Below are 15,257 nucleotides of genomic sequence, written 5' to 3' on the forward strand. Positions count from 1 at the left end.
ACTTCTGAACTTGGAATCCTGGAGTGGGTGAGGTTTGGTTTTGTACAGAATTATGTTGCAAAGATGAACCTTAAATCCAAAGAAATCTGTTATCATTTGTCATTATGGGAATTTGTAGGAATGTTGGCTGATACATCATGCATTGTGTCCTCCTGATGCTGGGAAATAAAAACTGGCAGAGGCAGCTACAGAAAAACCATTTACAAACCAGCTGCAAGACTTGGTAATTTTAAAATCTCCTTGGACATCTCAAATATTATTCTTTCCTTTTACAGGGTAAAGATTGGCTTAAGAATAAATTTAACATGTAGTGCTGTAAATGGCTCTTTTTTGCCAGAAGTTCTTGATTATTTCTGCCGAGTAACAATTCCACTTTTGTTTTTTCCACATTCCTTCCTCCTTTGCTCCAACTCTGTGGTATTGAGCTGCTTTTTACCTGAGAGTTAAAATCCAAGGGGAGAATGTTGCTCTATGGCCACATCCTTCAGGCATTGGTGGTGTGAGTGGTGGGGTAGTTTTACAGATGCCAAGAACAGAGTAGCAAAAAGAAAACAAATTAGTACACTTGATACTCTCCAAGGTGGAGTTCTGGCATGGTGCAGCATCCTTATGTACTGATACGTGTTGTACTTTTTAAAGGAGCATTTATTCCATTGCTGAAATGTAGGGTGGGCTTGGTGCTTTGTTGTTGCTTCAGTCAAGATGGTTTTTTTGTTTGGAAGACTAGAAATGCCTTTGAGAGCAATTTTGAATGTGGAATCATTGCTGCCCATCTCTGAGCAATGTAAGCAGTTAGGTACTTTATTTTCCTAAGGCTATAGTAACCAACTTGTCTGCCTTCCCATCTGACAGAGAGAGATGGATGGATGCATGGATGGATGGAACCTGGTGTCCCTCTATCAAACGTAAAACTTTAGTTAACAATAGTAACCCTTTTAAAAGAAAATAATAATTTGGTGTTGCTTCAAGGTGTAAGTGTTGGAACTCAACTACATCCACCTCTGCTTTGGGCTGTTCCAAGATGCACTAAAATGTCTGAAGCCTGTGTACTGTGTAAAGAAGCAATTTTATCAATGCTGCAATTTTTAACTTGCCATAATTGCAAAACTAAGCCAACAGGCAGTTCAGAAACTCTTCCTTGTGGACCTTGGAGTGCACAGCACAATCCCCTCCTGCTAATTTCTTTGGCACTGTGTTCTTAACTTCCATTCAATGAGTCATACAGCACAAGGCCTCTGTGAGCAGTGAAACTGATCTATCATTGAGTCTATTCAGTCACTTGGCTTGTTTTAAAAGAAAAGGCAGCTGTAGCAGTGAGATTTCATCTACTACCACCCCGGGGGTGTGGCACCCCTCCCCTGAGCTGCGTGTGCTCCCTTGGGAGCTCAGCACTACTGAAATTTGGCCTTTTGGTAACAAAAGTGTCTGATGTGTACAATACAGGCTCTGAGGTGCATCCACAGCTGTGCTGGGAGGTGGGTGAGACAGTGGCCCTGCCAGGGACACACCAGGATTCTTTCACTTGTGTCTGCTTTGGGGGCAAGGAGGTGTTGCAAAAGGACTTTAACTCTGTCAGGGTTGACACAGGAAGAACTTAAACTAAACTTTTCCATTCCTGACCTGGATTCTTCATTCCAGGTACACCAGCTTTTACCACAGAGCTCCAAGCATAAGGAAATTACAATCTTCCAAGAGCTGATGAGAGACATGGGAGAGACTCAGACCTCCTACTTCTGCTCACCCAAGGACTTCCCTGGAATTTTTATTCTCTTTTTCAGTTTAATGTCAGGTTCTTCCCCCAGTCTAGCAGTGCTGCCCAGGTAATTACTAGCAATGCCTGCAGGACTCTTTATTGCATTAGAGGGCTTATTTAGCTCAGCCTGCCTGAGGAACTTGGCTCTGTTCCCTGCAGGATCTCTCTGGCTCCTTTTCCTACGGCAGGGCAGTCTAGTCTGAGGGCTGATCTAGTCTCATGCCCTGTGCAGGCCCATGGTGTGGTGCTTCCTCTGCATTTCTTCCTTCTAATCCAGGATGGTGCAAGGCAGTTCTTGCCCTTCCTGTTGGTGGGTGTTCCCAAAACTCCATCCACCCCAGTTTTGCTCTCAGCCACAACTCCGGGAAGCTGCTGATGGAGATGGTTCCTTGGTGCCTGCTGGGTGCTGGCAACGTGTGCAGAGGGGAAACCAGACAGCCTGAGACTGCTGTGGGACAGAGGCAAGTCCTGGGGCTGGGGTCACAGTACTAATGACTGTAGGTAAGAATGTGCTGGGGTCTGGGGAGACGGGATGGGAAGAAACACACAGCCAAAGGGTGCCCAGTTGAAGAAGCCATGGTATATGGAACAAAGAGTTCTCATGAACAGCAGAGGAAAGAATCTGCTTGGTGAGGAAAAGATCTGAGCACTGGGGTTAGTTGTTGGATGGTGACAAGGGGTTCACAGGGAGGCCTTAGCTGGAGAGGAGCTGGGGTGGGTGGTAGTCCCTGTGTGTGGTGGCCATCTGAAACAGTACGGGAGCTCAAAGGGGTCTGTACAAGGGAGGATAGGGTAGAGATGGATATGCCTCATGTTTTGCAAGCTGTACTCGTGGGGCACATAGCTGGATGAGGAGCATGGAGAAGACTAGGAGGTGTGTGATAAAAGACTGCAGAGATAAAGGGGGAGGCCTGAGGTGTGGACAGAAGCAGAGGTTGTGGGACACAGGAATGACCCCGTGTGTGAAGCAGCATCAGAGGGTGTAAAGGGGGTGTGAAAGCCGAATAGAGTCTGGGAGAGGTATATTCCCAGCTGGCCCTGGGAATGTGGGTGCACGGGGAGTACCAGGCTGTAGACAGGAGGATGTGGGTGGGCAGTATAAATCCCAAGGCACCCAGGGCGATAGGGCTGGGGTCGGGCAGTCCCAGGGGCCGTGCGCCCACATGGGCACAGCAGTGGCGGGGTGGATGGGGGTGTGGGGGGTCCGTTCCGAATCAGAGGGTTAGTGCCCGCCAAAGGGGCTCTCCTATGGATGCGGGACCTGGGCAGGGGCAGGGTGCGGGCCAGCATCGTGGCGGAATCCGGGCCCAAACTCGCGGGCTGCCCGCTGAGCCCGGTCCCGGGCCATGGCGGGGGCTGGCTCCCGCGCCGCGGCCCCACGGGGCGCCGGTTCCGGTTCCGGCGGGGCCGGGACGGCGGGCGGGGCGGGGCCGGCCGAGGCCGAGCCTGCGCCGTGCAGCCGGGCGGCGCTGGGACCCGGAGAACAAGGGGCGCGGGGGGACCGGGCGTGCGGAGGCCGCAGCCGGGCCGGGGCGCGGGCGGGGGCCGGGCCGGGACTGGGGGTCCGGGCCGGGGCGGAGGAGGCGGCGGAGGCAGAGGCGGGGGCCTGGCGGCCGGGCAGGGGCGCCATGGCGGCGGCCGAGACGAAGATCATTTACCACCTGGACGAACAGGAGACGCCGTACCTGGTGAAGCTGCCGATCCCGGCCGAGCGCGTCACCCTCGGCGACTTCAAGGGGCTCCTCAACCGCCCCAACTACAAGTTCTACTTCAAGTCTATGGACGACGACTTCGGGTGAGCGCGGGCCCGGGCCCGGTCCCCCGGGGCCACGCGTGGAGCCCGGGCCCCGTGGGCCTCCCCGGGGAGCCGGGGGGGTGGCTGGGGAGCTCCGCCCTCACGGGGCCGGGGCCGGGGCTGGCTGCCCGCTCGGCCCCGGGAGCGCCCCCGGGACGGCGGGGCCGGGACCCCCGGGATGGGGAGGCGCCCCTCTGTGCCCGGCGCGGGGAGGGGGACCCCGATCCATCCTCCATCCCCATTGCCTTTCCTTGGCGAGGATGAGGATGGTGACCCCCTTGGGTTCTGTGTGGAGGGACACACCCTCCGTGCTCCCCAGGACCTCACCTGTGGGAGGCTGGTGGTGATACCCCCTGTGCACATTCTATGGGTTCGTTGTTCCTGGGTGCTGCCTCCGGGGCAGCCGCACATCCTCGGATCCCGCATCAGCTCTGGGGAAGCTGCGCCGTGCTAACTCCTCGGTGAGGGAGCTGGTGATACCCTGCTTCAGCTGCCAGAGGCACCTTGGGGGACACCATCATCCCCATCTGAGGGTCACGTCCTCCCCCTACTCAGGATGTTTGGCCAACACCTTGCCTGAGGTGGTGTCTCCCATGCAGCCCACATTGGGGTGTCCAGGGTGGCACCCCCAGGTTGTATCCAACTCAGGACTGTCATTCCCCACCAAAAGGGCCTGGGCATCTCCCACTGTGCCTGCCTGGGGAAAGTGCCCCTTTCTCCCTCCTTCAAAAAGGTATGGAGGTAGCGCCACCTCCATCAGCCCTTTCCATGGAATGGATTTGGGGTCAGTTTTGTTCTCCTACCATCCATTTTGGGGAGGGACATCCATTTTGTCAGCTTGGTCCTCCGCATCTCATTTTTTGGAAGAATGTGTAGAGAAGACCAGCTTTCTCCTCCCTTACCTCCATGGAGAAGGAGTGAGAGCTCTTCACGTGCTCTCTGAGCAAGGGGTGTGTGCAAGACCCACTGTACCCATTTACATGTCTCATCCTCAAAGATGTCCCATGCTCAGTCTCTGGTATGGAAGGGGGTGCAGCCCTGCCTCCATATCCCATCTCCTGCAGGGCAGCTCTCTTCTGACACTGGTGTTTCCATCACTTCTTTTGTGATGCCCTTTGGTTCCTCCCATCACAGGTGACTCTTTGGAGGTGAGGAAGTGTGTTCTGTCCCTTGTTTGGATGTTGTACTCACCAGTATTCTGGGCAGCCCCCGCTGTCGCCTACTTGCTTAAAGTTGGTCACTGTTCATGTGGAGCCAGCTCCCTGTAAGACCCTTTGTCCAGATTTCCTCCAGCTGATTTTCCTTTAGCCTTCTTCAGGACCTCTTTTTCCATCCTGGGGCCCTCTTGGTTTCTACAGCATGTGATCCTTTACCATTCCTAGGACTTCGGTGTTTGAAGGAGTTGTGTGATCCTTCCTCCTTTGAAGATTTAGTGTTTACAGTAGGTCTTGTGTACGGAGCTGGAATTGCACAGTGTTTTTAGTTTTATAGTCTTCCCAGTGTCTTCTCACTGCACCAAATACCTCTCTAGGCTGTGATTTTGGCTTGTACCCCATGTTGAACAGGGCTGGGCCTGTTTGGGGCTTGGATGAGATCTGTGTGGCTGCCTCAGCAGGGGGTGCTCTCCCCTCCTCAGCCAAATTATCCCAGTGCCCAGGTTCCCGTTAGTTTGGGAGGTGCCAGCTTTCAGATGAGGCTTGAAATTTGGAGTCAGTCCTTTGACCGCAGTCTGGGACGCTTTGCCTCCCTAAATTCCTCCTGACCCAGTGGAGAGCTTTAATCCTCAGAAGCTTCCCCGTTCTCTCCTGGCAAATAGAGGTCTGCAGCCCTCATTTTCCATAAATTTCCTCAGCAATATCAGTTGTCTGTGGATCGTTTCCTGTCCCTCAGCTGTTGAGTAGCGTTGGGTGCTATGAAACAGCTGCCTCTCCCTGTCTCGGAGGGGACCACGTTCATTGGTGGGAGAAGTGAATTCTCCATGCATGCTGTTTGTAAACAAATGCTTTGGGATCCTTTGAAATGTTGTTCTTGAAGTGAATTCAAACTTGTCTTGAATGAAACATTGCCATGTGGGTGGGAGAGTGCGCAGCTATAAACAAAGTTTAGTAATAAATAGCATCTTGCATTGGGAAGAGGGGTCTGGTGGCAGTGAGGTTTTGTGCTGTGCCTTTTCATCCTCTCTAAGGTTCTACAAGAGGAGCTAGATGGTAGATTAACAAAACTCAACGATAAAGCAGCATAGGGAGTTATAGTGGGTGATAGCAGAGAGAGGGGAAAATCACTCAGGAAGACACCACAAGATCAGAAATGCATGGGATGAGATTTTTGTTGTGACCAGTTTGGGAAGCATAAACTGCTCTGGAAGGGAAGGTGCAGCTGAGAGGGGGTCAGGGGCTTTGTGTGGGCAGCCTGTGCCTTGGAGAAGTCCTGGGCAATTAATTGGAGCAGCATGTGCAAGGCTTGGGGTTTGAGAGACAGAGCAAGACTGTCACCATGGATGCTTCATCAGGAAAGGTGTGTCTCCTGCTTTCCAGAGAGCTGAAGAATGTGCTGGTGGTTGGCTGGAACATGGTGGGAACAACCAGAGCAGTCCAGCTGCAGCCTCATCTTTGAGAAGCCCTGAAGGCCCAGGCAGCACACAAAATTTCATGATCCCTGGTAATTGATGTCCATGAGAAAGCGAGCCATTGGCCTGCAGGGAGAGTCAGAGACAGAAGGGCAGGAGGCACCTTGGCTGCTTGACTGCAAATGCATGGGCAATTAGTGAGAGCTAGACTGGAGGTTAACAATGGTGGCATTCAGAGGCTGTGGGACAGGGAAAAGCATTTCTCTCTCTCACACACGTGTTCCTCTCAGCTCCTTCCCACAGGGGATTCCCTCAGGGTGCCTTCTGTCTGGCTTGTGCTGGGCTGCTGTCTCTCAGCTGGGCAGTGTCCAGGAGTAGGACCGAGGTTAAAGCCCCCTCAATGAGAGAAGTAGATGGCCTTAGGGCAGCTGATCCCATGGTTCTGCTTTGGACCTTCTGCTGGATCCCTGTGGCATAAACCAAACTTTTCCTCTCATCTTATTAGGAATGGAGGCATCTCACCTTCCAGAGCCAGCTGGAGCAGAATCTCCAATGTTTCCTCTCACCTCTGTAGCCCAGTCTGACTCTTTCTCACTCTTCCACCTTTTTTTCCAGGCTGTGGATCTCCAATCTGGTATTTCCTTCAGCTAACCCCATCCCCAAGGCAGTATTACAGCCTCAGTCTTGGTGTGTGGGATTTTTCATTCTTTTGTTTATCTTGTTAATATTTGTTTGCTCTGAGAATCAGAGTAGTGATGGAGCAGCTTCAGTGTTTACATCTCCTTGGAAATGTGAACTGAGATTCCCCTGGGTGGCTGTGGAGTTGTCAGGCTGTGGCAGGAGTTAGTTCTCAGCTTCAAATAATTAAGACCCCAGAGTGGTGTCACTTCTGGGTGGCAAGGAGAAGAATTCCTGCACCTGGTCCTGGGGAGAGGAGTTGTGAGCAGCAAGGAAGGCTGCAGGATTTTGTTCCTGATGCAGCTGCACATAACAGGGCACAGATATTTGTGCCCTTGTTGGCTTTGTGTGCTGCTGGTCCCAGAAGTGGAGGCACATGAAGGTCAGCTGATGGATGGTGTGAATGTGGCAGTGCACAGGTGTGGACTGGAGATGCCTTGTGTGGGTGTTTCTCACCATGAAGTGTGGAACTACCCTTGGCTGCTAACACTGCACTCATTAGAGAGGGAAGGTTTCTTCCTGCAGCTTGAATCTTTTCATTCAGTGTTTCACAGGTAGGAGCTGTGTGTTGATCAGCAGGAGAGCACCTTAGATCAGTGCAGTGCTGTGACTGCTTTTGAGATCCATGTTCTCCATCAGACTTCCCCCACGTTTTTCAGGATTTTGAGCAGACTTTTTAATTTTTTTTTTTTTAATCCATAAAATGGAATTTCCAACTGGACTTTGTCGTGTCCACTTGACACTGGGACCTTCTTGGGCAAACATTTGTGTGTCCCTTAGCATGACAGGGCTCTCAGTTTCATAGAGATGCTGCAAGAGCAGGACTGTAAATTCTTTTGGGTACCTGTGCAGTTGGGAGAGGAACAAACCCACTGATGGTCTGTAGTTTGTAGTTTGCTGGGACATGGTCTTCAGTCATGTGTAAAGTGTTGTCTCCTACCCCAGTCCATCATGAGAAATGCACCTGGGCAGTGTGGACTTCTCACCAGCCAGGTGTTGTGCCTGTTTGCCTCAGCTGAATTACAGATTTCTCTTTTTATCTGGTACAGCTCTGAGAATATTCTTATATCAGCTGAAATGTGATTTCTTTTGATTCATTTTCTGTGTCTTATTGATACTGCTCATTCTCTATTGATCAAAATGTGTTTCCACAGGGGCATGCTAAAGTTTAAGCTAAACTTCTCAGAGCATTTTAATGAGTGCAACTTGTGTGTCCAGGTAAATCCTTAGCACCTGGTCTGAAATTCTGCTTTGTCTTTCCATAAATTGTGAAGTGCTGAAAGTTCGAATTTCTCTTGCCTGTGAAGAAATCACTTTGGTGATCATTTTGCTTATCTTCACTTGGCCACCTCCCCTCTTCTAGACTGGAGAGCAGGGCCCCCATTCTTCTGCAAGGGGACCACTCCTCCCTCCCCATCCTAGTGGTTCTGCATTTCTGGGAGAACACCAGTGATGTGAGGTACATGGTGGGATGGTGCTGCTCCTCCTGCTGCCACTGGTTTCTCCCTCTTGCAGGTCTCCATTCCAATTCTAGTTTCATAGCTGTGGTAATTTTTTGGTCTCAGCTGTGAAGTGAAAATTGGTATCCAGCTAATCACTGGCCCAGTATCTTATCCAGACCTGCTTAATTATCACCTGCTCTCCAAAGCTGGGTACGAGGCAGTGATTAGGACGAGGCTCTGGAGGCAGAACAAAGCGGGCGCTGCAGGAATTCCCAGTGCAGGGGTCAGATGCTATTGGTATTTGGCAGCCTCATCTCTGCACATGTGCATGAGGAAACGCGTTGATGCTCTCTGAAAGGCTGAGTGATTTATTTTTATTGCAGGGTCTTTTTGAAATTGATACCAGCGGTGACTGTCCTTCTGGCTGGAAGTGCTGGGAGCTGGGGAAGGGATCCTAAACTTAATAAGCAGTGTCAGTTTCTAAGCAGTGGTGAGCCCTGGCATGGTGCCCCTGCCTTTCCTGCCAGCTCTTTGTAGCATGTGTTGGGGGAGTTGTTTTATTTTGATTTTGGGAACTTTTAAAAATTTATTTTTAATTGGAAACTTTTGCTGTCTCCAGAAGACCTTTGCCTGTCCCATGCCCCGATGGAGACTGCTTCCATGTCAGCATGAATTTCATACTGAGAGAGGTTGGCAAGAAGTTCATGAGTGAAAGGGCCTACAAAACTCCTTTGCATGCTCACATCCTTTGTCTAGTGACAGCACTGGCCCTACTGGAAGGTGGCCATCACTTTTTTCCAGTTTCTAGTCAGTCCCTGTCCATTCCATGTGGAGAGGAGCACTTTACACATGAAAGGCCACAGCAGCCCATCTGTTGTGCTCAGAGGATGTGTTTCCATGCCTGCTGTGAGGGGAGCTGCCCTGGTTAGCAAGGGCCCACCAGCAGATACTGCAGACATTTTGCATGTAGGTTAGCGCAGCCTGTGCCTCTGTCTCCTGAGCTGCTGAGGATTTGGCAGAGAGCTGCTAACCACTGTCTGCATTTGTGGTGGGGAGTTCCTGTAATGCTGCCCGTGCCTGGGGTGGCCCATGGACACCGGAGCTGATTCTGGCTGGAGCTGCTGCTGGAGGTCCTTTCCAAGTGTTGTGGTGGTGGGGGCTACAGCAGTGCCAGGGTTGAGGTGGAGATGGAAATGGTTGGTTGACAGTATTCCCTGCTTCCCTGGGTTGTATTGTCTGTGCCTGGCCCTGTGTGTGCTGCTGCTCAGACCCAGCTATTGCTGTCTCTGTAGGTGTCCGGCGTCCTCAGTTGTGGTTGGAGCTGTGCTCTGAAGGCCACATGGATGGCACTCACAGCCTGGTTTCTTTGCCCAGGGGTGGTGTTCAGAAAGCCAAGTTAGCCAAATCAGGCTGCAGACCAATTTCCCTAAGGCCTTGTGTGTCCTATGCAAACAATGAAGCTTTATAACAGCTATTGAACTAGTTTGCAGCCAGAACTGGTCAGAAATTTTTTTTGACTGAATGTATTTTCTCCCAGAATATGGTGTCATGTTGAAGCCAGCATTTTTCTTGGAGAGGCATTGTTTTCAGTTATGTGTTTGATGGGAATGTTTCTTAATTTTAAGCCTCTTTTGTCATTTCTGAAAAAAAGAAAGAAAGGTCAAGAAACCTTTACTCAGCCATGTGAATGCAGCTGTTTTGGTGCAGTTCACTGTTCTGAAATAATGTAGAGGCCTCTGGTCCTCCAAATTCCTGTACAGAGCAAAAACTTACCTTGATGTCTCAGAAATTGCTCCAAAGTAAATCAGTGTGCCCTGGCTCTGGTACAGCTGTGCTCCTGCATGGTTCAGTCTTGGAGATCAAGGCAAAATGCCAAAAAAAATGTGGCTCATAAACCACCATAATTTGTGTCACAACCTGAGCATTTTTTGTTGTTATGTTATGATATGATAGTTGTGGCCCCACTGCTCAGTTTTCTGGTTCCTGCTGAGATACATCTTTTTTCTAAAGTGAGCTCTAGAATTTCATCTTTGCCATTCCCAAATCCCAGACATTGGCTCACCCACAAGGTGGATGCTGGGTCTTTGGGTGGTAGTGTAAGCAGTGATGTTCCTTCCTGCATGGCTGCAGTGAGAGCAGGATGTTGCTGGGGAGGCTGCATTTCATAATGGACTCTGAGAAGGAAGATGCTGGTGTGCAGGGGTGGAGGTACATGGTCCCTGAGCCCAAGGTCAGTGTGCTTGGAGGACTGAGCTTTCAGTAAGTCCCTCTTCTCCATCATGCTCCTGTGATTTCTTCTTTCTCCTGTGATTTCTTCACCTGGTCTCCTAGCAGGTGTGAATTCTTCAAGGTGGAGGCTGCCACCCAACCCTATGCAAGTGGGGATGCTCAGGAAAAAAGGATCTGTGAATATAAGCAAAGAAAATCTGGTTTCTCCTGCAGCTTTCCTGCTGCACACATGAGTTTGGCTTCAGTCCTTTGTCAGGGTGGGCATCAGGTCCTTCATCTAGACTTAAAAGCTGTGTATGTAGAGGTGTAGGGAGCATAGTTGAAATTCCTGAAGTCCTTTTTGAGCTCAGTGTACTTAAAGGGGTGGGAAGCTTCTTCCATGTCTGCATGGCAGTTGCTGAACTGTTCTGAGCTGAGGGTACCTGCTGTAATGAATTGCTACTCCTCCACCCTTGACTGCATCCAAATAGATGGAACAATGTTGTGGTTTAAGATATTTGATCTGTGAAAAAGCCCACGAAGAGGAGCTGGGCTTGCAGAGCACAGCAGATACTGAGTCTGCAGGAAATTGCCTTCATGTTGCACCAGCTTTGCATCGTGTTGCACATCTGATGAAGCAGCAGTCAGGGCTGTGTGTTTTTGGTGTTTCCTATTGATTTCCTCCTCTCTCCATCCCTTGTTTGTTATTCAGAGCCTGCCCTTCTGACCTGTGCTGGATGGATTGTTGTTTTCCAGAAGGGGGATGTGGCACCACGTGGCTGTGTTACTGTTTGTCCCACTGGTGCTGGCTTGTTAGGCAGCAGCTGGCAAGTTAAGTAAAACTTAATCCCGCTGGTGGCTGCCGTTGGAAATTTTTGGACCAAATCCTTTTGTAAAGGCTTTTTGGAAGGCGTTTCAATAAGGTACAAATAGGGGAATTAGTCTAATCTCTGTGACTTTGTCTGCTTTGTCCATGTGCTTATCTGTGTAATGCCATGGTGGCCTTAGGAGAGAGTGTGAGCTTTTGGGCTGTGGTCTCTGAGGACTGCATTAGCTCGCAGAGCTGAAGCATTAGTGTTTCCCTGAGCCCCAAAGCTCTTGGTTTCACTTGTTTCCATTGCTATGTTGTTACTACTGTAGCACTAATATTAAACCCATCCAGGAATGGGCTGGAACTCTCGGGAGGCTTTGGCAGGCAGAGATGGCTGGCGCTGACCTTCCTGTGCTCTGTAATTCTGTATCACGGTGGAGGGTTGGGACTGCTGTGGTTCTATCAGTTATTTATTAAAGGGGACATACCAGAGGTGGTGTTTTTTCAGTCACAGCTAGCTATGGAAGGCAGCAGAAGCGCATTTGGGTACCCTGCTCCACTAAATCCTTTGTGGTGATTATCTCCTCACTGGGATATTTGTCCTTGTGTCTTGTTGACTAAAATTTTTTAGGATGTTAGAGATGGGGAAAAGAGGGTGCAGTGTGAGCAGTGACTGAGTTGCTGCAGTGGGTGTCTGTCCTTCTGGTCCTGGCTGAAGACAGAAGCTGAAGTGGGAAAGGCTTCCTCACATGACTTGGAGCAAAGCTCTGTTTCTGGAAGAGCTGTCGCTGGCTGCTGTGTGGGAAGGTCTTTCCTCTGCTGGTTTTTGACCTGCCCCTAGGGTTTGGAGAGGAATTTATTTGCTCTGTGGCCCCTCTGATCACTGGCAGCTGTCTCTCTGATAGGCTGGGAGTTTTGGGTCTGAGTAGCAGAGTTTGTGGACTTTTCCTTGTTTGCTGGTGGCTACAGGCTGGTTCTGGGGACACTGAGAGTCTGCCAGAGGGGTCTGTGTTTCAGGAGCATTGGCTGTGCATGGATTGTTATAGCAGGGAAGCTGGTGTTAGCACAGTAACCTCCCCTGCCTGGGCTTCAGCTCTTTCCCTCAGCATTACTCTGACTACCTGCTCATGGTGTTTTTGTGTCTCATGACCTGCAAGCAAATAGGCTGTTCCCTGAACACTGCATTGTGCTGTGCTGCTGTTGTTGACAGCCAGAGCAATGTCAGCAGCAGGTGACAACCTTGGCTTGGTGGCCTGATGCCATCAGGGCAGGGAGAAAGTTGCTGCAATGCTGATGGCTGCTGCCTGGTTGGCCCCAGGGAGCAGCAGCTTCTCAAACTGAAGCTTTTTCCAGAAGCTGTGATGGATATGCAAACTCCATAGTTGTGTTTGCATACAGCTAACCAGCTGTCCCAGTTCATTCAGCCCTGCCTAGCTCAACCAGTATGTTAGTGCCATTCTCACAGAGACTTGCCTGTGGGCCCTGATGGGGCTGTGCCATACTGGAAATCCATATAGGGGCTCAATGCATGGAGCCTTGCTCTTGCACTCTGTTATTTGAGTTCTCATACTGTTTTTTGTGGCTCTGAGAAGGGTGGATTTTCATGGGTCTGAGTCTGCAGAGCTGAGTCCCTTATGGCAAACCTTCCTTAGACCTAGAGCTGGTAAATGCACCTTTAGGTCCTGAAGGGGGTCCTGTGAGGTGGATTTTTCTTCTAGATTAAAAATGTGTTGTTTCAGCAGGGGCCAAAAAGTTAGACTTGGGAAAACTCTTTAAGACTATTCCTTGTCTAGTCATCCTGGAAGTGTCAGGGGGCTTTGAGGATGTCAGCATCTGCATCAGTTTAGGGTAAGCTCTGGGTTTCCTTGGGGCAGTTCCAAACTAACACAAGGTGTGTAACATCTCTGCCAGTGTGCACTTAGCTGTGCCATGTAGAAGGGTTTGCAAATGTGAGGTGGGGACTGTGTCTGGCCATTCTGACTGTAGGGTCCAGCTGTGCTCCTGGTTGATCAACACGTGGTGTTGGTACTAAGTGTTTGTGGTCACTCTACATGTAACTTACAGGAGAGATGCTTCAAGGGAACTTGGTGTCAGTATTGCAGATAATTAGGAAGCTCAAAATCAGGGTGGTCTTGTAACTTGACTTACCAGCAGATCCACAGACACAGGATGACCCTATTGCAGTAACAACATGTGATGAGTGTTTCTGGACTGCCTTTGGGAATAGCTAATGTGTAGAATGACCAGTTCATCACAGTTACTGAGCTCATGGGATATTTACAGACTTGTAGACAGGTTATGTGTCCTTCCCCTGCACTCTTCTGTCCTTGAAGGACTTGGGAGTTGGCAGTTGTGGCTTTGAGACCTTCCACAAGAGAAACATTCCATGTCCTGTGATGGTGATTTCTGGAGGTCAGTGGCCATTTCCCAGCCTTTGGTGCAGTTGTCAGAGTCAGCTGGTGGAAGGTTTTGCATGGCATGTGACAGGGTCGGGTCGAGGAGTTCACAGTGTCAGTGAAAAGCAGCAGTTGGACTTCGTGCTACAGTGATCCAAAACACTGTCCTCTTCTAAACTGAGGAGAAGCTTGCTCTCTTGTTGGAAAGGAAGATGACTCCTGGTGTATAGGTGAGTCCTGGTAGGACCTGAACTGAATTTTGTACATGGCAACTGTGAAGACTTTATATTTACAGTAATGTATTGGGTCCTACTGTATGGCTTTCATCTGCTTTCTGGACCTTTAGTTGAGAAAGTTGTGTGCCAGCGCATGATTGGTTTGGTGGGACTGGAGCCAGCAGTTGAACAGTATTTTCATGTTTGCTGGGTTGTTGGCTGAAGGGCAAGCCTGGCTGGCCTGGTAAAGGATGCTTGGTAGGTTACTTGTTGTATTGTTGGCCTGTGTCTTTAATGAAGTTTGGTGAATAAGACTGGTGTTAGTGAAATTGATGAAGTGTATTAAAGGCTACTGAAACGTGCTGTATTTGCTGGGGTTTTTTTAATACAGGGAATTTTTTGTGCCATCTGCATGACACCATCAAAAGCAGATGAGGAAGAAAAACAATTAAGTGTCCCTGGCCTAGCAATGGTCAGAAAAGTTTATTATGAGTGTTCAGACCCCTCATGCTCTCTTCTGCCTCCTGCATTTTAGGACCAGAGGGATGTAGTATCAGTGTTTGCCCATTTTTCGCAGTACTGCAATAGCTTGCAATCTGGGACAGAGTTCTGTCTGTGCCACCATGCAGCTGTTGTGACACTGAAAGGCTCTTCTTTGCGTGAGTCCTTTTCATTGTCTTTGGCACATGTTTTGTGGTGAAAGTTTGTTGTGAGCTTTATTAACAGCCTGTTGGTTTTATGGGAGTTCTCTGTATGTCTTACAGACCCAGGTAGCAGAGCTGTTGCTGATGGCAGCCCAGCTGGATGTGCAGAGTAGGTGCAGCCATCTACAGCCTGTCATGCTTCAAGACCCCTTCCCATCGGGTAGGAGGTTGAGTCGGTTTCCTAGGGAGGCTCTTGCAAAATTGTTTATGCAAGGAGAGAGTAATGTGAGCTGGTCAGTGTCTTGAGGACAGGACACATATGGAGGCTGCTTTGTCATTTCCTCATGGAGATCTGTCATTACATTAAATTAATTATTAACATGATGGGGGGGAATGAACCTTGCTCCTCTTCCCCACAGACATCTGCCTTGGTCTGTGTGGTCCCAGCTTTGCTCTGGAGGTATCTGGCTGGCAGAAGGGTGCTCCTAGAGCACAGGGCTGGTGCTGGGCAGGGCTGTTGTGCTGGCAGCCCGTGAGGAGGAGGTGCTGGTGAGCAGACTGCTCTGTGCTTCCCCAGGTGTGGAAGTCTCAGACTTTGTTTCCCACCCTCCCCCTCTTCCCAATTTCCCCCTGTTCTCCTCTCCTTGGTCTCCCGCTGAGTTGATGCTTTTCCAGGAATGAGCTGTACTGCTGGCCCAGCACATTCCACAGCAGCAGCACTTTCTTGGCAGGAGCCTCTCTCGCTGTTA

General features: G+C 50.1%; 1 protein-coding gene across 7 annotated transcripts in view; it reads left to right on the forward strand.

The window, feature by feature from the left end:
* The first annotated feature begins 3,216 nt into the window (after positions 1–3,216).
* Positions 3,217–15,257, forward strand: part of DVL3 (dishevelled segment polarity protein 3) — a 33,599-nt gene continuing 21,558 nt past the window's right edge. For 6 of the 7 annotated variants that reach the window (XM_064720795.1, XM_064720799.1, XM_064720798.1 and 3 more), the window contains exon 1: positions 3,217–3,548. In XM_064720795.1, the coding sequence (XP_064576865.1) occupies positions 3,382–3,548 (167 nt within the window). In that variant the 5' untranslated portion in view covers positions 3,217–3,381. The remainder of the gene's footprint in view (positions 3,549–15,257) is intronic. The other variant, XM_064720796.1, reaches the window with a different exon arrangement.

This window comes from Zonotrichia leucophrys, chromosome 9 (assembly GCF_028769735.1).
Source record: "Zonotrichia leucophrys gambelii isolate GWCS_2022_RI chromosome 9, RI_Zleu_2.0, whole genome shotgun sequence".
Classification (NCBI taxonomy): domain Eukaryota; kingdom Metazoa; phylum Chordata; class Aves; order Passeriformes; family Passerellidae; genus Zonotrichia; species Zonotrichia leucophrys.